The sequence below is a fragment of the Sorex fumeus genome, unplaced genomic scaffold (genome assembly GCF_029834395.1).
Source record: "Sorex fumeus unplaced genomic scaffold, SorFum_2.1 ptg000070l, whole genome shotgun sequence".
NCBI lineage: Eukaryota > Metazoa > Chordata > Mammalia > Eulipotyphla > Soricidae > Sorex > Sorex fumeus.
The window spans coordinates 13,424,474-13,448,670 of record NW_026606127.1 but is presented as its reverse complement, the minus strand read 5'-3'; the positions used below and the strand labels follow the sequence as shown (position 1 = coordinate 13,448,670).

The 24,197-nt window shown below is 41.8% G+C and overlaps 1 protein-coding gene across 1 annotated transcript; it reads right to left on the bottom strand.

The window, feature by feature from the left end:
* Positions 1–248: 248 nt before the first annotated feature.
* Positions 249–6,723, bottom strand: RAB39B (RAB39B, member RAS oncogene family). The gene is made up of 2 exons (XM_056128844.1): positions 6,275–6,723; positions 249–3,113 (listed from the first exon to the last, which is right to left on the bottom strand). The coding sequence occupies exons 1-2, from the start codon at positions 6,697–6,699 to the stop codon at positions 2,687–2,689; spliced, it is 852 nt and encodes a 283-aa protein (XP_055984819.1). The 5' UTR covers positions 6,700–6,723; the 3' UTR covers positions 249–2,686.
* Positions 6,724–24,197: the final 17,474 nt, after the last annotated feature.

Sequence of the window (24,197 nt, the reverse complement as noted above, 5' to 3'; positions counted from 1 at the left end):
CAGTGATTCAGATTAACCTTGACAAATGAACTTTTCTCAAAAATCGCCATGATATTCCCAGGAAGTAGTTAACTTTTTATGACTTTCAGCATGATGAGCATCTGAGTTTCAAACATCATATGTCTTTCTGGCTTTGTGAGTACTGTTGTGCATAGTATGTTATATCTAATTAATAATCCTGGTAGTGACTGCTACACTCTAATGACAGACTCTGGAAATAGCTACAACACACACTTGTAATCTCACAGTCACATAATCAACCATTTTACTAAATACAAGCATATTTTCATTCACATACAGCTGAAGAAAGCAATTTTTCACATTTCATTACAGTGTACAACAAAGTGAGGGAAAGTATAGTACATTTTATTCTGGAATATGAGACAATCTAATCCAACATGCAGTTGTGGTCTTTGTTACAAGTTAGTTTATCTTTTCTTTGCCTATGTAGTAAAATAGCTTCTAAAGCTTTATCCTTAGTATTGTATTAACACCTGATTTTTTTTCACACATTTCTAAAACTCACTTTTTGCAGTGACAATGGCACTGAATTCTACTAAAATGATTTAAAATTTTCTAAAATTTGTTTACGTAATTAAACTCAGCTATCTGCTGGACTATGCTGAGTATTTTGTAACCTGCCTTAAAATGCAAGAAATGGGGAAAGTATACATTAATGTATTTTAGTCAAGAAAACCATAGAGAAGTTTTTGTTTCCTTTTTTTTAACTGACAGAATCCAGTAAACTTTCATTTATCCATTGGAAAAATCTTACTTTCAGATTTTTCTCAATGTAATTAGCCATAGTTCTTGATGAAATTTTTTAATGAATTCATTTACCATCTTTTATTTGCTTTCTACAACCACAAAGTTGGTAACATAATTGTCCCGCCCAAGCCAGTTTGTGTTAAATGAATGCAGAGATGATGTCATTGGCGCTGCAGATTGTTCCATGATTTGCTTCCATATTTTTATATCATTTGACTTCTTTATTGGAATGAATCCCCAAGCTTTCATGCTCAGTCACATTTTATATGGAAGCTCAATACTATATCTCAAAGCAGTTTACCACGCTCAGGCTTTCCTATCACAATGGATATGGGAAACATGACTCAAATCAAAATTGTTTTCTTACTGTGAAGAGTATGGCTTTTGCCTAAGCCGAAATTGGCTACAATCCAAAAAATCATTGAAAGCATCACTTCACTTCAGAAGATAATGGAACCTGAAGCCAACCATTCTAATTTTCTGATATCATTGGTTGTCTGTTCACCTGAGAATTTAGAGCTGACTCCCTCCAATAGACAGGAACCCAGTGTAGGTATTGGACAGATAGGTGGCCAAGATCATTGGGAGGCAAGTATTTGATCTCCGCCCCCACTCCCCATTGTTGATTTTGGTTTCTCTCATTACTTTGTCTGCTATGTTTCAGTGACAAGAACACGTGGAGCCCACACAAATCTAATGTGTTTTTAGTTATGCAATTATTCACTTGTTTCTAATCCTTTTATCAATATACCTGAGTGGGCGTTACCTTTGACTCCTCACCAGGTTCCGTCAGGTTTATAGCTGAGTTGTAACCAAAAAGGAAACATCCTAACGTGTAGAGAACATTTATTTACAATCATATCTCTTCCAAAGTAAACATTAATAACAGTTCACATCTGACAGCAGGATAATGTGTGAAACAAGAGCTAGGAGTTAGTTAGCCATTAGCCTGTTAGTGAAATGGGGAAGAAATCTTGGAGTCCTGTTACAATGATCAAGTAGTTGTAAGATGTTTGTAAGGACTACAGTGCTCTTGTACAGGATTGGTGGGGGACTACTGTCTTCAGGGCTCTTTTCAGAGGTAATACCTGTATTGTTGCCTCCAGGCACCTGAAGTGACAGGCAGGTTTCTAGATTGTGGTCACCAATGCAGTAAAACTGTAAGCATGGTCATAGGAGAAAGAGGGTATGACATTGGAGTTACAGTTTCTGTCTTCTACTTACACAGCCACTTGCCTGTGAAGAATTCTTTCACACAGCTGGTTATTCTAGTACAAGGGTGTACACTGGCTTAAATGTGATAGTAACTGTGTTAAAGCCACCTTCTTCATATTCCCACCCTTTTTACTAGAACATTAGACTTGAAAAGATCTTAGTAAATTAGCTGGTCCACACTTCTCATTTCACAGATGAGTTGTTTAGAAGCTAATTGGTACCTTTTAACCAGCCCTAGCGAACACTTTTGGTGTAGTATCTATTCACTAATAAGGTGATCTCATAGCCTTTTTCAGTTTCTCTAATTGTTCCCAAGATGATACTTTGAACCCTCTTTACAAATGTCTTTTATGTTCATGACATATAAATAAGCGGAAATACCAGGAATCAGTTATCCTGTTTATGGGTGTTTTTTTCCTGGGCCTAACTCTCCAAGCCACAGTCCCTTGACATGTGATCCACAGAGGGCACACAAAGCAGCCACTACCCAGCATGGGCCACAAAACAGTTTCCTAACAAAGGTCAATAATTCAGACCCTCAGTTACAGCACCCAGGCTCCACCCACAATGTCCCCTTTGGGAAGGAGGCTCACTTTGTATCCAAAATGGAGGTTGAGTTCTTGTTAGTCACAGAAAGTTTTTATTCATTTCAATCACTTTTAAGTTCAGATGGGAGAGCATGTTTTGGACAAAAAAGAGCTGACTAGCACAAACATCTCCTCTCTGATTTGACAACCTCTTCTGAAGAGTGAACCACATTTGGTACAAATCCACTCTTCACCCCTTCCCAACCCTCCTGGATTGTAATATCCCCCCTTTTCACCAGCTCATATATGTCTCTTGTCAGGTCTGTGAAGGCTTTCTCCACATTAATGGCATCTCGGGCTGATGTCTCAATGTACTTCATGCCGTACGCAGCAGCCAGTTTCTCTGCCTCGTGGCGAGTCACTTGCCTTTGTGTATCCAGGTCACATTTGTGACCTACCAGAACAAACACAATTTGGTAGGGCTGAACATGTACTTTGGTTTCTTCTAACCACTCATGAACATTCTGGAAGGACCTGCGGTTGGTAATGTCAAATAAGAGAAGACCACCTACTGAGTTCCTGTAGTAGGCTCGAGTGATGGATCTACAATACAAAAAGTAAGAAGAAAGAATAAAGACCATGCCCAAACTCCTGTATATCAATGAGTTCAGCATATTCTAGTGTTTCTCTCTGCTTACTGGCAGTTCTTTAGCCAAAGGTTGTGCTAACAAAGGAATACAGATGTCATTGTACAATAACAATGATATGTAAATTTTCAATTGGTCAAAACCTTGAGATGACAACTTCTAGAAATGAATGCTAAAGGAATTAGAAATATTTCCTCTAGATTCAGCTAGAACGACAATTAACTTTTTAATTGCAGTATCTGAATAACTGAAAGGGATACTTAAGTCACAGGTTATCCATTAGACAAAATGAAAAAAAAATAGCTTTAAAGTGTTCCTGTGACCTGGAAAAATCACAAATTCTAGTAGTTGAAACAAGATTTTTTAGAAAATAACCAGGGATATGGCTCACCGGTACAGCATAAGCCTCATATATGTGAGACCCAGGGGTTTGATTTCCTGCACCCCCCAACACAGATTTTATGATAGTTGAAAGAAAATGTAAATAAATAGTTCTTTGCAACATACTCGTTTTTCCATTATTATTATTGTTACTATTACTTTAACAAGGATCTTCAGTTCCCTCAGTGAGGAAAAATATAATGATAAAAACTTTCCAAACTATGTGAAAAAGGAAAACAAGAGGGATGATCTGCAAAGGACTTGGGCAAATGTCTGTCGGCCCAACATCCTGGCAGTTCAGAGAAGCTGACTTGAGATTCCTAACTGGAAAAAAAACTTCCTAAATAACCAAGGTTTCCCCTTAAAGTTACATGATCTATTTAAAGGATTATAATCAGAACACTTGTGGGACCTAAAATGTTTATTTCTGTACATTTGCCCCACCTATGAAAGGAACCTCTTGTGTTTAATTTTTTTCCGTTTTTTTTTTTGTTTTGTTTTGTTTTGTTTTTGGGCAATACCCGGCAGTGCTCAGGGAATACTCTTGGCTCTGCACTCAGGAATCACTCGTGGCAAGCTCTGGGGACAATATGGGGTGCAAGGGATCAATTCTAGTTGGCCACTTGCAAGTCAAGCACCCTGCCTGCTGTACTATCTCTCTGGTCCCTTTATAGCTAACTTGATTGGAGTAGCTCTATTATCAGTATACAATGTGGTATTCTGGAGTGTACTAGAGTTTATAAAAAAGATTCAAAACTATTTACATCTGTGATAACTAGCTTTGTACTGTGCTTTTTGATCTATATCTATTTTCAGGATTTCTGTCACCTAGGATGAAAAATAAACGAGGGCTCAATAGCATAAAACTTAGGTAAAACGGCCCAATAATAAGAAAAAAACCATAGTCCATAGAATTATATTCCAAACTACATGATGACATGATTAAACCTTCAAAATGAATTTAAGTCTCCAGAACCAGCTAAATAAGTAAGTCCTACCGATGGAAAATATTTCTATATTGTTATTGTGGAAAATTAATACTAGGGATGCCAGAAAATTAGACATGATTAAAGGTTTTGATTTGTAAACAGCTTGGTTCAACAAATTAAAAAAAGTTGTAGATGCCTGTCTAAACTTTGATACATGATTATATTAATGGTTTTGTGAATATTGAGAAAGTAACAGCCCTAAATATAACATAAGGCTACATAATAATGAAAAACTTTCATACATAAAACATTTTAATTTTTTTTGCTTTTTTTGTGCCACACCCAGCAGTGCTCTGGATCATTCCTTGTGGTGGTCAGGAACCATATGTAGTGTCTGGGATCAAACCTGGATCAGTGCATGCAAGGCAAGCACCCTACCCACTGCACTATGCTGCTCACACACATTTCTTAAACCGAGTTAAATGGAAATGAAAATGGAGAAAATATTTTGCAACATATGTGACAGAAAATAATTAATATACTTATCCATCAAGAACTTTTATAAATCAGTATTGCCCTGTAAACAATAAGCAATGCCTACTAAAGGGCTTTTCTTACAGAAAAGAAATTTCAGTGGTCAAAAAGACACATCTCTTTACTTATGAAACATCAATCACAAGTTCAAATGAACCCATTTGAGAGTATTTACAACAGGATTATACAAGTGGGAAGTTAGAGACAACCAAAGTTTTATCAGTAATTATCTGTTCTCTGTCCCCCTGTCTGTCCTACCTGGCCAGTATTTTCTGTGCTCAGTGTTCAATAGATAAATGGATGGTCATAAGTGTGGACTACAGAGTCCTTCTGATTTAGTTCTCGCAGCTTTGCCCAACTTTAGCTTAAATTACTTTCAGTGCTCTCTCTTTCTCCCCCTCTATTCGCCTCTCTCTTTCTCTCTCTGTCCTTCATATATGCAGTTTTTCTCACTGGGCGTTTCCTGTGTGTGTGTTTGGGCAATCATACTCGTTGGACTTCACCTTCTGTAGGTAGCATTCTGTCCTGTGTTCATACATATAATTAGAAATTATACATGCTGAAAAGGAACAGGAAAGGTAAGAGAAAATTAAATCTGTTTGTAGATTACTCATTATGTGCTAAGTATTATAGTAGGGAGTGGGCACAGAAGTATGGACAAGGCAGCCTTTTGTGTAGCTGCTGCTTCTGCTAGTCTAAAAGTTCTAAGAGCGAAGGAGCTGGATTTTGTTTGTGTGTGCCCCCTCCCGTGTAAGAGTTTCCTTAGAAGCTAGATCAGTGTTTGGTATGCAGTCAATAATTACTAAATGTGCTGGTTGCAAAAAGGTATAAATGATCGGTGCCAGATTAATTCATCAATCTATCATGTAGCTATCTATCAGGATTATAATAAACACATTGTATAGAGGTACCCGTATCCATAGGGAGATCGTCTGTGTATACACTGATATCTGCTAATTCTGTTATGATGACCTGGGCACGTTTTTAACGTGTGTAGAGTAGGTCCTGAGATCGATAAGTTGCAGATGAATTCCAGCTAGTTTAGCCACCAAGGGGCAGACTGGTGGAGTTGTGGTGCAAGCAATACGTATTACTGACTGGCCTTCCGTGGCAGGCCGGTTTTGCCTGCACCGAACTGCCAGCGAGCCTAAGGTAGGTTCCAGCAGAATCTCCCAAATCCTCAATCGTTTCAACGGAGCCAGGGACCACACCAGGAAGTCCCCTTACCCTAGGGAGACCCTCCCACTGCTCGCGGCCCCGGCTGCGCGCCCACCTGAACCTCTCTTGACCCGCAGTATCCCAGATCTGGAGCTTGATGCGTTTTCCGGGCTCGATCTCTACCAGGCGGGAGAAAAAATCCACCCCCACCGTGGGGTCGGAAACCTGGGCGAAGCGGCCCTCGGTGAAGCGGCGGATCAGACAGGACTTGCCCACCGTGGAATCCCCGATGACAATGAGCCGGAACTGGTACAGCCAGATGGCCTCCATGACCGGGGCTAGGCAGGTCTCCTTGGCCCTGGTCGTGGGCGACGACAGGGATACCCCACCGAGGCCTCGAAAAACGCGCTTGGGTCGGGCTCTATATCGGCAGCGAAAGCATCGCCGGCCCAAGAGCCCGAGGGGAGGTAGGCCCAGGCGCCAGGAGAGCGGAGGGATGGAGGTACTGCGCTCGCAGAGGTGATGAAATGGCAGCAGCATCAGCACCACGCACTCTGACTCATCATTGACAACCGGGTTACTGTAATCCCCCGCGTAGACGCGACGTCCCGGGCCACCACACTCTCTGTAAGAGAAGCGCACAGAAAAAGGTCCGCGAAAACAACCTGGTCGCTCCCTTCGATTTCCTCCACCCACCTAGTCTTGATGAACAATGTGCTTCACCGTTCGCTTGACAAAGTCGTGCTTTATCATTAAGACCGGGACCGGGAAAGCATTGCAAGATGTACCGGAAAGGAAAGTCCATTCTTAGCTGCTTCCACTTTCCCGCGATGACAGCTTGCTTATTCATTCTTCCATGTGTATTTCCTTGCAACGCAGACATATATTTCTTTCTTGTTTGGTATCATTTCACATGTGGATCAAGTTTTGCCACTACTGATACTTAGTTTTTGCAATTAAAAGAACCTTGGACGTTTCTCTGTTTCCAACTCATTTTTCTTTTACCAGAACAATGCTGCAATCCTTCAGATAAAGTTGAAGCTATTGCACTCCCCCCTCCTCTTTCCTCCCCTCTCCCCTTCTTTCCTCCCCCCTTCCCTCACCCTCCTCTCTCTTCCTCTTCCCCCCTCCCCTCTCCTCCTTCCTATCCCCTCCTTTCTCCTCCCCTCTCCTCCACTCCCCTCTCCTCTCCCTACTAACTTTTGTTCTTCTGTTGCATCCATTCCTACTTGGGCTTACTTCTGACTCTGTGCTCAGGGTTCACTCCTGGCAGTACTTGGGAGAGCATGTCTACTCTTGCACTAAACCTACTTTATTCCTATGAGATAGGGTCTTACCAGGACGTCAGAGAATATGAATACTTAACATTGAATAAATAGGAACATTAAACCTTGCAAAATATTAAACAATTTAAATTCTAGTTATTCCAGATTATCTATGTCTTCTTGAGTCACTTTCGGAAATATGTATCTTGATGGTAATTTCCTTTTATCCAATCTTTTTCACACACAGTTGTTATCACTCTTTCTTGCACTCTTTCATAACCTTCTTAAATTCTGTAAATCAGAACATACCCATGCTTTAATCCATAATGTTAGCAATTTCAGTCTTCGCTAGTCTTAGCCAATTTTGTTAATATTTTCAGAGTTTTTTACTCTTGTTGATTCTATTTGTCATTTCCTCTTCATGCGCTAACATTTGTGATTTACTTCCTTATACTTGATTTAGTTTTCTAATCTCTTTTTCAGTTTCTTAAGATTAGGTTATTGATTCTAGATCTCCATTTTTTTGTGTTTTTTTTTCCATCACAGTCTAATATGTATGTAACAATATATTAATTTCACATATACAACGTTATTTGTATGTACTGCACATTGATTTTCTTACAGTAATTCTAGTTAACAGTCAGTATCTTATATATTTAAAGCATTTTTTGTCTTGGAGGCCAAAGAGATAGCTGAATGGGTGGGAGGGCATGCTTTGCGTTCAGGAGGTTCAGGTTTGATCCCGCTGGAACCACATGGTCCTTGGAGCACCTCCAGGAGCACACCCCCAAACAAACACAATTTTTCACGTGACAAGAACATTTAAAATCTACTCTCAGCAATTTTCAAATATGCAATGTGGTATTACATAATCCTTGTGCTGTGCATTACACCCCCCTGACCTGACATGTAACTGAAAGTTTTGGCTTTGATCACCAACCATTTGCCTGCCCCCATCAAGCTGCAATATCTGTTCTCTGAATCCAGAAGTTTGTTTTGTTTGTTCAGATACTACATCTAAGTGAAATCAGACAGTATTTATCTTAACGATTATACAATATTTGATTGTGTTGTCTTTGATTTACTTTACTTTGTCTTAATGCTCTCTGGATCTATCCATGTTGTTTCAAATGATAAGATTTCCTTATTTTTATTGAAATTTAATTCATTCTGTATATATGCCACATTTCCTTTGTTCAAGCATCCATCTATGGACACATGAATGGTTAAAATGATGCAGTGGACATGGGAGTGCATAAACCTTTTTTTGATAGTGTTTTCATATTTGGATACTTAGAAGTGGGTTAACTGATTTGCATGAAAATTCTAGTTTGTTATTATTGTTTTTGGAAGAAGTTTAAGTTCCATCTGCTCTGATTCTCAAATCACTGTGATGGTGCTAAGGGGGCCATATGTGGTGTCTGGGATGGAACCAGGATCAGTTGCGTGCAAGGCAAACACCTTAACCCCTGTACTCTCTTGTGTAATCTCCAGGCAGCTAGGGAAGCTTCCTGCGTTCGGTGGTCTCAAGCCACTTCCCCAACTAGGACAGCTAATGCCATGGGCGGACAAGGGAGGAAATGAGGGCCAGGCTGGTTGGTGATCAGTTGTCGTTTATTCCGTTCTCCCCACGCCCCTTCCAGTCTCACTCAGCTCCTCATGCTAGTCTCACACTGCCCATCATGTCTCCTGTCTCTCCTGCTCATCTCTCTGTGCTCCACCTCGCAGCCTAGTCTCTCTCTAGTCTCTAGTCTCTCTCCAACTCCCCGCATTAGGGATAGACACCACACCCTGTCCGGTAGCACAATCAACATAAAAGCCCTGCTGGGGCTGGAGCATATAGTACAGCAGGCAGGGCTTTGCCTTGCGGTGCAGCAGGTACTACATATAGTACTATATGCTGTACATATAGTACATATAGTATATATTACATGCTGTACTATATAGTACATATAGTACTATATGCTGGGGCTGGAGCATATGGTACAGCAGATAGGGCTTTGCCATGGTCCCCTGAGCACTGCTAGGAGTACATTCCTGAGAACAAAGCCAGGAGTAACCCCTGTGCATTGCCGGGTGTGGCCCAAAAAGCCAAAAAAAAAAAAAAGCCCTGCTGATCGCCGGTCAGGCTCAAGGGCAAAATACCACATAGAGATATTTCTCCTCTCCTTAGTCCAATGATTTAATTAACATCTTAATTAACATCTTAATTCTACTTCTTAATATTAGTTATTTTGTATGGACACAGTAAGAGATACATTAAGCTTGTAGGGTGGCTCTCCTGGAGACATCTCACTATAGATCTCAGACTACAGTGCTCAAGCCAGATTAATCTTTCCTAACCCTAGCAGGGTACTAATCTAGATGTTACTTTTTGGATCATGACAGAATTTGTCAATGACCATGCTCTTCACTCATAGTTAAGTGTTATGACACTTTGGCCAGGCCCATTTTGATGCCAGGGTAGCTCACAACTTGCCCTGGGTCCATCCAGTGCCTCATTGGGACCCTGCTTTTGGAGTGCTAGTAAGTAAGGGCAACTGAGGCTTAAGTCGAGAGAACAGATGCCCAGGAGTGAATATCATTCGGAGTCAATTAACTCCGAAGTTACAAAAGCATAGCATTAACTGTCTTCCTGTGTCTATACAAAAAAGGACATTGCTCCGAATTAACTATGAAAGAACTTAAGGAGAAGAAAAAAGCAATATTTACAAGTTAACAGAGTCTGATTAGGAGATAAAGGTGATTGGCCAATTGGGGAAGTAGAGCACAAAGAAAGAGGTTACAGATGAACACAGAGGAATTGGAGTGCCTTGGGAGCACTGTGATTGGAGTACCCCAATAAATCTAAGCTCCCTGTTGCAAGGCAGAAAAGACAAATCAATGTTATCCTACACTATCTCTTCTCCAAGAAGTGAATTAAGGCTGAACAAGAAGGAAAGAGTTGAAATCTATCTTGGATTCAATTAGAACGGGGTAGAAAAGGACATAAAAACAGTCATGGAATTTTACAGACCCCTGCTGTTTGTATAGATTGTTAATTTTGAGGAAGGTAACATGGAAAGCTACAGGGGTTAAGGACCAATAATGCAGCTGTGTATCGATAACAATTTTATGCTTTGATTATTAATGATTAGATTTATTTCCCCAAGGATTTTGTGGAGGAAAGCAAATATCATTGTATTTCCTCAGAGCAGTCATATTCTTTTCTTTTTTATTTTTTTAAATGATCACGGTCACGGAAACCGTCCTCCCATTGTTCATCGATTTGCTCGAGCGGGTCCAGTAACGTCTCCATCATGAGACCTGTTGTTACTGTGTTTGGCATATCGAATACATCACGGGTAGCTTGCCAGGCTCTGCCGTGCGGGCGAGATACTCTCGGTAGCTTGCCGGGCTCTCCCAGAGAGGGAGAGAAAAAATTAATTTATAAAAAATAATTTTTAAATTTTTTAATTAAAAAATAAATTTATTTATTTATTTAAAAAAATAAAAAAGAAAAGAATATAATGACAAATATCATTATTTTTTTCTGGAATAAATCAATTTATTTATTTATTTATTTTTAAAATTTTTATTAGAGAAACACCATAAGGTACAGTTGTAGACTTAAAATTTTTGTGCTTGGGTTTCAGTTATAAAATGATCAAGGACCCATCCCTCTACCAGTGCCCATTTTCCACCACCATGGGTCCCAGTATCCCTCCCACCCTCCATCCCCCCATCCCACCCTGCCTCTGTGGCAGGGCATTCCCTTATGTCCTCTCTCTCTCCTTTTGGGTGTTGTAGTTTGCAAAAGAGTCATTGAGTGGCAATCATATTTGGTCTATAGTCTACTTTCAGCATGCTTCTCCCATCCTGGGAGGATCCTCCAAAAACCCTTTATTTGGTGCTCCCTTCTCTATCTGAGCGCCCTTTTCCCCTAGCTTGTGTGTCTGGCCTCCAAGCCATGGAGCAAAATTCCTGGTACTAATCTCGGCCACTCTTGGGTATTAGTCTCCTATTTTGTGTTTTATGTTCCCCAGATGAATGCAGTCTTTCTATGTCTATTCCTCTCTTTCGGACTCATTTCGCTTAACATGATACTTTCCATGTAGTACCACTTGTATGTAAATTTCATGACTTCATCTTTTCTAACAGCTACATAGTACTCCATTGTGTAAATGTATCAAAGTTTCTTTAACCAGTCATCTGTTCTTGGGCACTCAGGTTTTTTCCAGATTCTGGCTATTGTAAAGAGTGCTGCAATAAACAGGCAATTGCAGATGTCACTTTGACTATACTTTTTTGCCTCTCTGGGATATATTCCCAGGAGTGGTAATCCTGGGTCAAATGGGAGCTCAATTTCTAATATTGGTAGAATCGTCCATACTGTTTTCCAAAAGGGTTGAACCAGTCGGCATTCCCATCAGCAGTGAAGAAGGGTCCCTTTCTCACCACATCTGCCCCAGCACCAATTGCTTTTGTTCTTTTGGAAGTGGGCCAGTCTCTGTGGTGTGAAATGATATGTCATTGTTGTTTTGATCTGCATCTCCCTGATGATTAATGATGTAGAGCATTTTCTCATGTGCCTTTTAGCCATTCAGATTTCTTCTTTAAGAAAATATCTGTTCATTTCATTGCCCCATTTTTTGATGGGGTTGGATGTTTCCTTCTTGTGGAGTTCAACCAGTACCTTGTATATCCTTGATATCAACCCCTTGTCAGATGTGTATTGGGCGAATATCCTTTCCCATTCTGTAGACTATCTTTGTATTTTGGTCACTGTTTCTTTTGAGGTGCAGAAGCTTCTTAGTTTAAGATAGTCCATTTTGTCTATCTCTGTTTTCACTTGCTTGGCCAGTGGTGTGACATCTTTGAAGATACCATTAGCCTCAATGTCATGCCAACTTTGTCTTCAATGTACCTTATGGTTTCCGGTCTGATGTTGAGGTCTTTAATCCATTTTGATCTTACTTTTGTACATGGTGTTAGGCAGAGATCTGAGCCCACTTTTTTGCATGTAGCCATCCATTTTTGTCAGCAGAATTTGTTAAAGAGGCCTTCCCTGCTCCACTTCACATCTCTTGCCCCCTTATCGAAGATTATAGGATCATATGCTTGGGGTGAGATGTCAGTATATTCAACCCTGTTCCATTGGTCTGCAGCTCCGCCTCTGTTCCAGTACCATGCTGCTTTAATTATTACTGCTTTGTAGTAGAGTTTGAAGTTAGGGAGGTTGATTCCTCCCATTTTCTTTTTCCCCAGAATTGCTTTAGCTGTTCGTGGGGGCTTATTGCTCTATGTAAATTTCAGGAGTGTTTTCTCCATTTCTTTGAAGAATGTCATGGGTATTTTAATAGAGATCACATTGAATTTGTACAGTGTTTGGGAAGTATTGCCATTTTGACAATGTTAATTATCCTGATCCATGAACAGGGGATATTTTTCCATTTCCTCGTGTCCTCTTTTATTTTCTGAAGTAGTGTTTTGTAGTTTTCTTTGTACAGATCCTTTACTTCCTTATTTAAGGTGATTCCTAGGTACTTGATTTTCTGGGGCACAATTGTGAACGGGATTGTTTTCTTCATGTCACTTTCTTTTCTTTCACTATTTGCGAATAAGAAAGCCATGGACTTTTGGGTATTGATTTTATAGCTTGCAACTTTACTATACAAGTCTATTGTTTCTAGGAATTTCTTGGTAGAGGTTTTAGGGTTCTCTAAGAATAGTATCATATCATCTGCAAATAGTGAGAGCTTGATTTCTTCCTTTCCTACCTGGATGCCCTTAATGTCTTTTTCTTTCCTAATTGCGATTGCAAATACTTCCAGTACTATATTGAGCAGTAGTGGAGAGAGTGGGCATCCTTGTCTAGTCCCTGATCTTAGCGGGAAGGCTCTCAGTTTTTCCCCATTGAGGATGATGCTTGATGTAAGATTGTGGTAGATGTCTTTAACTATATTTTGGAAAGTCCCCTCTATCCCCATTTTGGCAAGGGTTTTCATCATAAACAGGTGCTGGATCTTGTCAAATGCTTTCTCTGCATCTATTGATATGATCATATGATTTTTATTTTTTCTCTTGTTGATATGATGGATTATGTTGATTGATTTTCGAATCTTAAACCATCCTTGCATCCCTGGGATGAATCCCACTTGGTCATGGTGTATGATCTTTTTGATGAGTTGTTGAATTCTATTTGCTAGTATTTTGTTGAGAATCTTTGCATCTGTGTTCATCAGGGATATGGGCCTGTAGTTTTCTTTTCTTGTGGTGTCTTTGTTTCCTTTTGGTATTAGAGATATATGGGCTTCATAGAAACTGTTTGGGAGAGTTTCAGTTTTTTCAATTTCCTGGAAATGCTTGAGAAGAACTGGCAAGAGGTCCTCTTTAAATGTTTGGAAAAATTCGCTAGTGAATCTATCTGGACCTGGGCTTTTGTTTTTGGGAAGACTTTTGATTACAGTTTCAATTTCCTTGATGTTAATAGGTCTATTCAGGTACTCTATATCTTCTTGATTCAGCTTTGGGAGATTATAGGAATCCAGGAATTTATCCATTTCTTCTAGGTTCTCTTGTTTCGTGGCATATAGACTTTCAAAGTAGTCTCTGTTGATCTTTTGAATTTCTTTGGTTTCTGTTGTGATATCCCTACTCTTATTTCTGATTCGATTTATTCGGGTTCTCTCTCTCTGTTTCTTTGTGAATGTTGCTAGTGGTTTATCTATCTTATTTATTTTCTCGAAGAACCAGCTCTTGGTTTCATTGATCTTTCAGATTGTTTCTTTGGTTTCTATGTCATTGATTTCTGCTCTAAGTTTTATGATCTCTTTACTTCTGCCCAATTTGGGCTCCTTCTGTTGATCCTTTTCTAAGATTTTGAGCTGTGAAGTCAAGTTGTTTATGTGCATCCTTTCTTCCGTCCTGAGATATGCTCGCAGAGCTATAACTTTTCCCCTTAATACTGCTTCAGCTGCATCCCATAAGTTCTGGTAGCTTGTGTCTTCATTCTCATTTGTTTCCAAGTATCTTTTGATTTCGTCCTTGACTTCCTTCCTGATCCACTCGTTGTTCATCATTGAGTTGTTTAATTTCCAGGTGTTTGATTTGGTTCTCCGTGTCTGTGTGTAATTCATTTCTATCCTCAGCACATCATTGTCTGAAAAGATGGTTGATACTATTTCTATCTTCCTGATTCTGTTGAGGTATGTTATTTCCTTGCACATGGTCTCTTTTGGAAAATGTTCCGTTTGCACTGGAGAAGAATGTGTATTCTTTCTTTTGGAGGTGTAAAGCCCTGTATAGATCTATAAGCCCTTTCTCTTCTATTTCTTCTTTCAAAGCCAATGTTTCCTTGCTGAGTTTTGTTCTTGTTGATCTATCCAGAGGTGATAAGGCGATGTTGAAATCTCCACCAACTTTTGTTTTGCTAGCAATGTCCTCCTTAAAATCTGTTAGCAGTTGTTTTAAGTATTTAGCTGTTCCCTCATTGGGTGCGTATACATTTAAGAGTGTGAGTTCTTCCTGTTGTACGTATCAGTTGATGAAGAGAAAATAGCCTTTCCTGTCCCTTCTAATCTTTTTCAACCTGAAATTAATGTTGTCGGATACTAGTATGGCCACTCCAGCTTTTTTTGAGGGAGCTGTTTGCTTGCAGTATTTTTTTCCATCCTTATACTTTAAGTCTGTGTTTGCTCTGACTGTTGAGATGAGTTTCTTGTAGGCAGCAGAATGTTGTGTTCTGTCTCTGAATCCATTTTGACACTCTGTGTCTCTTAGTTGGTGAATTTAGACCATTGACGTTGAATTCTTTGTCAGAGAGTCCCTTAGGTGAGCAGTATCGACAGAGCCTTCTGGATTCTTTTTGTTGTCCTCCCCATGTGGTGGGGATTTGCGTTGTTTTTTCATGTTGGTGTGTAGGTTTGGGGACCAGGTTCCTTGGTATGGCTAACCTACTTGCTGCTGCATGAGTGGTCGCCCACTGAAAATAGGCCACGCCCACTTCTGCAGAAGCCATGTCCACTTCTGAACAGGCCACGCCCCCACGGGTACCAAGCCACACGGGTGTGTGTGGGGGGAGTAAAGACTAGGTAGGGGAGAAGACCAGCACAGCTTGTCCGAGAGGACACCTGGGGGGCTTGCAGGGAGAAGTCCAAGTCCTGGGTTTGAGTACCGGCGGGTGAACTAACCTGGGTTTTGGATTAGATCAGCACAGCTTGGGGGGCAAAGAGGAAAAGGCAGACGCTCAGGGCTGCTTTTCTCCCAGCATCCGAGAAGACACATGGGGGGCTTGCAGGGAGAAATCCAAGTCCCGGGTTTGAGTGCCAGCGGATGAACTGACCTGGGTTTGGGAGAAGATCAACACAGCATGGGGGGAGAAGAGTCATATTCTTTTAAAGGACACTCTCTAGGGGATGATATAGACTGGCAAGCTTGGCTGTTAAGCAGTTCTTTTTTCATACAATGACAAGTAACTCTACAAGAATCACTTTTGGTCCGAGGTGGCTTACATTTTAACTACTGGAGTTGAATTTCCACAACCTGGATTTGTACATCCAGGGCCTTGTTGCTGTTTTTCTTTTCAGTTGCCTGGTTTCATTTGCCTATCTTTATCTCATCTTTTTTTAAATTATTTTTTAATTTTTATTTATTTATTTTATTTTTCGGTTTCAATTATACAATGATCAAATACCCATCCCTCCACCAGTGCCCATTTACCACCACCACGGATCCCACCTCCGCTTTGCTGATGACTTTGTTTTAATAACACCAAACATCAGCCAAGCGGCACAAATGCTGGCCGACTTTGACCGTGAGTGTGGAAAGGTAGGACTACAGCTGAATCTTACGAAGACAATGTTTATGAGAAACAGCCTAGTTCCTGATGCCCCATTCGCTCTCAACGGAATGACCATCTCCGAATGCAACAGCTATGTGTACGTAGGTCGAGAAGTCAACATGACAAATGACCTGGCACCCGAGCTGCGCAGGAGGAAGAGAGCGGCTTGGAACACCTTCAAGAATGTCGAAGAAATAGCTAAGAGGACGAAGAACCTCTGGCTCCGGGCACATCTCTTTGATTCCACTGTTCTTCCTGCATTAACATATGCCTCAGAGACCTGGGCCCTACGTAAACAGGATGAGAATGCTATTCGGGTCTCCCAAAGAGGAATTGAAAGAACTATGCTTGGAATATCACGTTTCACTCAAATGAGAGAAAGAATCTGGAGTTCCGACATCCGTCGACGATCAAGAATCAGGGACGCTGTCTCGTTTGCCAAGGTGTCAGAAATCAGATGGGCTGGTCACGTAATGAGATTTAAAGATGACCGCTGGACTAGAGCTGTTACTGACTGGATCCCACGGGATGTCAAAAGACCGCGTGGCTGCCCACCTACCAGATGGTCAGACTTCTTCATCAAGATCATGAACAATTGGTTTGAGGCTCTTCATGTTCCCAGAGTGAACAGATGCCATTGGGCTACACTAGCACACGACAGGGACAAATGGAGACACTACTGGCGCCCGCTTGAGCAAATCGACCACTAACGGGAAGTTAAGTGATTAAGTGTGACGGATCCCAGTATCCCTCCCACCCCCACCCCCCCGATTCCACCCTGCCTCTGTGGCAGAGCATTCCCTTTTCTTCTATCTCTCTTATTGGGTGTTGTGGTTTGCAAAAGAGGCAATGGGTGACAATCATGTTGATGTTGTTCTTTTCTGTTTTTTCAGTTTTGTGGGGGATCTGCACCGAGCAATGTACAAGGTCTACTTCCAGCTTAGTGCTCAGGGGTTCTCCTGGAATGTTCCAGATAGAGGACCATGTGGTGCTGAGCCTCAAACCTGGGTGTCCCATGTATAAAACATGCACTTATCCATTTGAACCATCTCCTCAGCCCCTTGTCTTTTCTAAATCATTGCTCCCTGTGGTCTTTTTTATACAGCATATGGTGGGGTCTTGCTATGTGAGTCAAATAAAAAATCCTTTAATACATGAATTGGGTGCATTCACATTCATTGATCCAACTAATATGTTTCCCTCGATTTAGTCATATCAGAGCTATGTATGCAACATTACATTTTAATGCTTTCTTATTTACAAGATGTGCTTTCTATGCATATTTATATTTGAATGTTTGTGTTTTTCTGACAGTTACCTTTCTACTTTTTAGAAACATTTTTTTTTTTTTGCTTTTTGGGTCACACCCAGCGATGCTCAGGGGTTACTCTTGGCTCATGCACTCAGGAATTACTCCTGGTGGTGCTTGGGGGACCATATCGGATGCTGGGAATCGAACCTGGATCAGCCATGTTGGCTGCGTGTAAGGCAAACGCCCTACCCGCTGTGCTATTGCTCCAGCTCCAACATTTTATTTTTTAATTTATTTTTATTTATTTATGTTTTTGCTTTTTGGGTCACACCCAACGATGCTCAGGAATACTCTTGGCTCTACACTCAGGAATTACTCCTGGTGGGGCTGGGGAGACCATATGGGATGCTTGAGATCAAAACAGGGTTGGCTGTGTGCAAGGCAAACACCCTACCCGCTATACTATCACTCCGACCTGAAACATTTTATTTTGAAGTAATTATTGAACCAAAATAAGTTTCATAAATATAGTCCCCAGACTGGAGCAGTAGTTCATCCAGTAGGGCATTTGCCTTGCATGTGGCTGACCTGGGTTTGATCACTTGAATCCCATATTTTCCCCCAAGCACTACCAGGAGTAATGAGTGCAGAGCCAAGTAAGTCCTGAGCATTGCTGGGTGTGGCCCCCAAACAAGCAAAACAACAACAACAGCAACAACAGCAACAACAACAACAAAGCAAATATGGTCCCCTGAGCATCGCCAAGAGTGATTCCTGAGCAAAAAAAGCCAGGAGTATGCTCTGAGCATCTCAAGGTGTGGCCCAAAAAACAAAACCCCTAAATGAGTATTTTTTATTGGAATTGCATTGAATCTGTATAGTGCTTTGGATAGGATTGTCATTTTGATTATTCTTATCCTTCCCATCCATGAACATGGGGTGTGTTCCCATTTCCTTTTTCGTCTTGTTTTACCTTTCAGCAATGATTTATAATTGTCTTTATATAAGTCTTTCACTTCTTTTGTTAAGCTGATTGCCAGGTACTTGATATTTTGAGGCACAATTGTGAGTGAAATTTTTTAAATTTATATTTCTTGTTCTGTCTTCTTCCTCTTCCTCTTCTTCTTCTTCTTCTTCTTCTTCTTCTTCTTCTTCTTCTTCTTCCTCTTCCTCTTCCTCTTCCTCTTCCTCTTCTTCTTCTTCTTCTTCTTCTTCTTCTTCTTCTTCTTCTTCTTCTTCTTCTTCTCCTCCTCCTCCTCCTCCTCCTCCTCCTCCTCTGCCTTCTATTCTTCCTCTTCTCCTTCTCCTTCTCCTCCTCCTCTTCTTCTTTTTCCTCTTCTTCTTCTCCTCTTTCTCCTCCTCCTCCTTCCACCTCCTCCTCCTCCTCCTTCTTTTTCTTCTTCTTCCTCTTCTTCTTCTTCCTCCTCCTCTTCTTTCTACTCCTCTTCTTCCTCCTCCACCTTCTTTATTCGTCCTTTACTTTTTGCATATCGGAATACTATGAATTTTTTTAATGAATCACCATGAGGTACAGTTATACACTTACAAACTTATGTTTCAGTCATACAATTATTGAGTACCCATTCCTCCACCAGTGCCCATTCTCCACTACCAGTGTTCACTGTATCCCTCCTACCACTACCCCCCTCCCTTCACTCCCCATTTGGCAGGCGCATTCACTTTTACTCTCTCTCTATCACTCTCTCCTTTTGGGGGTTGTGGTTTGCAATACAGGTATTAAGTGGCCATCATGTTTGGTCTGTAGTCTACTTTCAGCACGCATCTTCCATCCCAAGACAGCCCTCCAAGAACCCTTTAGTTGGTGGTTGCTTCTCTATCTGAACTGCCTTTTCCCTTAGCATATGAGGCTGACTTCCAAGACATGGAGCAATCCTCCTGGTCCTTATCTCTACTATCCTTGAGTGTTAGTCTCCCATTCTGTTACTTATATTCCACAAACGAGTGCAGTCCTTCTATGTCTGTCCCTCTCTTACTCATTTCAGTTAGCATGATACTCTTTATGTTGATCCACTTATATGCAAATTTTTTGACTTCATCTAACAGCTGCATAGTATTCCATTGTGTAGATGTACCAAAAATTCTTTCACCAGTCATCCGTTCTCCAGCACTCGTTTTTTTTTTCCCCTCCATATTCTGGCTTTTGTAAACAGTGCTGCAATGAACATACAAATAAGATGTAATTCCTACTATACTTTTTTGCATCTCCTGGATATATTCCTAGAAGAGGTATTGCTGGGTCGAATGGGATCTCAGTTTCTAATTTTTTGAGAAACTTCCATTCTGTTTTCCAAAAGGGCTGAACCAGTTGGCATTCCCACCAGCAATGAAGAAGAGTCCCTTTCTCAGCACATCCGCACCAACACCAGTTGCTTTTGTTATTTTGGATGTGGGCCAGTCTCTGTGGTGTGAGATAATATTTCATTGTTTTTTTGATCTGCATCTCCCTGATGATTAGTGATGAAGAGCAGCATTTTTTTCATGTGCCTTTTGACCATTCGGATTTTTTCTTTGAGAAAGTTTCTGTTCATTTCATTGCCCCATTTTCTTAGGGGATTGGATGTTTTCTTCTTGTAGAGTTCAACCAGTGCCTTGTATATCCTTGATATCGACCCCTTATCAGATGGGTATTGGGTGAACATCCTTTCCCATTCTGTAGACTGTCTTTGTATTCTGTGGTCACTGTTTTTATTTTGAGGTATAGAAGCTTCTTATTTTAAGATAGTCCGATTTGTTTATTTCTGTTTCCATTTGCTTGGTCAGTGGCATATCATCTTTGAAGATACCTTTAGCTTCAATGTCGTGGAGGGTTTTTCCAACCTTTTCTTCAATGTACCTTATGGATTCTGGTTTAATCTTGAGTTCTTTAATCCATTTTGATCTGACTTTTGTGCATGGTGTTAGGTAGAGTTCTGAGTCCATTTTTTGGGATGTAGCTGTCCAAAAAATGTAGTTTTGCCAGCACCATTTGTTAAAGAGGCTTTCCTTGCTCCACTTCACATTTCTTGCTCCCATATCAAAGATTAGATGATCATATATTTGAGGGTCTGTGTAAGGATATTCCACCCTGTTCTGTTGATCTGCAGCTTAGCCTTTGTTCCAGTACCATGCTGGTTTTTTTTTTTTTTTGCTTTTTGGGTCACACCCGACGATGCACAGGGGTTCCTCCTGGCTCTGCCCTCAGGAATTACTCCTGGCGGTGCTCAGGGGACCATATAGGATGCTGGGAATCGAATCTGGGTCGGCCGCATGCAAGGCAAACGGCCTACCCGCTGTGCTATCTCTCCAGCCCAGTACCATGCTGTTTTAATTGCTACCACTTTGTAGTAGAGCTTGAGGTTGGGGAAGGTGATGCCTCCCATCTTCTTTTCCCCAAGAATTGCTTTAGCTACTCATTGGATTTGTTGTTCCATATAAATTTCAAGAGTGTTTGATCCATTTCTTTGAAGAATTTCTTGAGTATCCTTATAGGGATCGCATTGAATCTATATAATGCTTTGGGGGTATTGCCATTTTGACAATGTTAATTTTCCCAATCCATGAGCAGTGGATATGTTTCTATTTTCTCATGTCCTCTTTTATTTCTCAAAGTAGAATTTTATAGTTTTCTTTGTACAGGTCCTTTACCTTCTTAGTTAAGCTGACTCTGAGGCATTTGATTTTCTGAGGCATGATTGTGAACCAGATTGCTTTTTTCATGTCACTTTCTTCTCTCTTCTCTCATTTGCATATAGGAAAGCCATGGACTTTTGGGTATTGAAAGCATATTGGGTATGCTTTCCATAGGCTTGTGGTAAATGACTTTGACTATATTGAGGAAAGTTCCTTCAGTTCCAATTTTGGTGAGAGTTTTCATCCTAAACTGGTGCTGGATCTTGTCAAAGGCTTTATCTGCATCTATTGATATGATCCTATGGTTTTTATCTTTTCTTTTGTTGATATGATGGATTACATTGATGGATTTCTGAATGTTAAACCATCCTTGCATCCCCAGGATGAATCCCACTTGGTCATGATGTATGATCTTTTTGATGAGTTTTGGGATTCTATTTGCTAAGATTTTTTTTTAATAATTTATTTCTTTATTGAATCACTGTGGGAAAAGTTACAGAACTTTCGGGTTTAGGTCTCAGTCATGTAAATATCAAACACCTTTCCCTTTACCAATACTTATTTTTAACCGCGAACCCCAATAGAACCCCACCTCCCACCCCTCCCAATTCCTGTGAGGCAGATGAGTTCTAGTAAATACTCTATCTACTTTGACTAGATACATTGTTTCAATAGAAGATGCACCATTATTGTTTAGAGTTTACGACCCCCCCCCCCCCAATCAGACATGCTGAAACAGCATTGTGAAATGATTTGCTTTCTACAGCTGGGTTTAAGAATAAAATGATGTTTTGTATTTCTGCTATTTTACTTATTAACCCTGGAAGTATTTCTATTAAAAGTTAGATAGTTGAACGTTCAGAATAAGAGAAGGAACACATGGAGGGTGCGGGATCCCGGAGGAAAAGAAAAAAGAAAAAACAGGTTCCAAAAAGAGCCGAGAGCACCGGCAAGTTCCAGATGGAGTAGGCGCCGCATCCCGCCTCCCCCAGATGGAACCCTGGTGACCAGAAGCCTCTACAAACACAGCTCGAGTATGCGGGAACGAGGACTTTTTCTCAAAACCGCGCGGCCGCTTACGCGGCTGCGCGACATCTCTCTATATACAAAGTGATCAATGAGAAGTAAACCACCCAATCTTTCTCCCTGAAAATCAGAGTTAAGTTTGGAGCATGGCCACAGCCCCAGAAACACAAGGACTTAATGCAGAAACCAGCAGCTTAGAGCGGAAAAGTGAACGGACGATGAGTTAACCCAGGCCATCATTTCTGCCCAGAGGGGAAAGGGTGTTGCCCCATTCGCCCTCTCTTCTCTGGAAAGAAGGATGGCGGCCGCATGGGAGCCTTGTGGACAGCAGGTATGAGCCGGGAGTGTGGGGGCGACTAAAACCTCATGGGAAGGGGGGCGTTCTGGTCCGTCCTTCACGCCCTACCGAGGTCACCAGTTGCCCCCCACGAGCGGCTCTCCAGCACAGCCACGGCCCCAGAAGCACAAGGACTTAATGCAAAACCCAGCAGCTTGGAGCAGAAAAGTGAACGGACTATGCATTGATCCAGGCCATCAAGTCTGCCGGAGGGGAAAGGGTGTTGCCCCATTCGCCCTCTCCTCTCTGGAAAGAAAGATGGCGGCCACATGGGAGCCTTGTGGACAGCAGGTATGAGCCGGGAGTGTGGGGGCGACTAAAACCTCATGGGAAGGGGGGCGTTTCGGTCCGCCCTTCACGCCCTACCGAGGCCACCAGTTGCCCCCACGAGCGGCTCTCCAGCACGGCCACAGCCCCAGAAACACAATGACCTAATGCAGAACCCAGCAGCTTGGAGCAGAAAAGTGAAAGGACTATGCGTTAATCCAGGCAATCATTTCTGCCCAGAGGGGAAAGGGTGTTGCTCCCTTCCGCCCTCCTCCCTCTGGAAAGAAAGATGGCGGCCACATGGGAGCCTTGTGGACAGCAGGTATGAGCCGGGGGTGTGGGGGCGACTAAAACCTCATGGGAAGGGGGGCGTTCTGGTCCGTCCTTCACGCCCTACCGAGGTCACCAGTTGCCCCCCGCGAGCGGCTCTCCAGCACGGCCACGGCCCCAGAAGCACAAGGACTTAATGCAGAACCCAGCAGCTTGGAGCAGAAAAGTGAACAGACTCTGCATTGATCCAGGCCATCAAGTCTGCCGGAGGGGAAAGGGTGTTGCCCCATTCGCCCTCTCCTCTCTGGAAAGAAAGATGGCGGCCACATGGGAGCCTTGTGGACAGCAGGTATGAGCCGGGAGTGTGGGGGCGACTAAAACCTCATGGGAAGGGGGGCGTTTCGGTCCGCCCTTCACGCCCTACCGAGGCCACCGGTTGCCCCCCGCGAGCGGCTCTCCAGCACGGCCAGGACTCCAGAACACAGAAACCAATTCCTTAACTATCTGACTTTCAGTAGAAATACTTCCAGGGTCAATAGGTAAAAGAGCAGAAATCCAAAACCAACATTTAATTCTTGAACCCAGCCGTAGAAAGCAAATCACTTCACAATGCTTTTTCAGCATGTCTGATTTGGGGGGGGGGGGTAAACTCTAAATAATGGTGGTGAATCTTTTATTGAAACAATGAATCTAATCAAAGCAGATAGAGTGTTAACTAGAATTCATCTGCTTCACAGGGACGGGGAGGGGTGGGGGGTGGGGTTTTATTGGGGTTCTTCATGGTGAAGGATGAGTATCGGTGAAGGGAAATGTGTTTGATATTTGCATGACTGAGACATAAACCTGAAAGCTTTGTAACCTTTCCCACAGTGATTCAATAAATAAATTTAAAAAAAAAAGTTAGATAGTTAAGAGATTGGTTTCTGTGCTCTGGAGTTGTGGCCGTGCCAGAGAGCCGCTCGTGGGGGGCAGCTGGTGACCTCGGTCCGGCGTGAAGGACAGCCCAGAACGCCCCCCTTCCCATGAGGTCCCTGCCGCCCCCATCCCCGGCTCAAACCTGCTGTCCACAAGGCTCCCGTGCGGCCGCCATCTTTCTTTCCAGAGAGCTATTTGCTAAGATTTTGTTGAGGATTTTCGCATCCATGTTCACCAGGGATATTGGCCTGTAAT

Coding starts and splice junctions, on each gene's coding strand:
- RAB39B (XM_056128844.1), bottom strand. CDS start 6,699: ATGCTGCTGCCATTTCATCACCTCTGCGAGCGCAGTACCTCCATCCCT. Junction 3,114..6,274: donor GCGGGTCAAGAGAGGTTCAG/GTGGGCGCGCAG, acceptor TTTGTATTGTAG/ATCCATCACTCGAGCCTACT.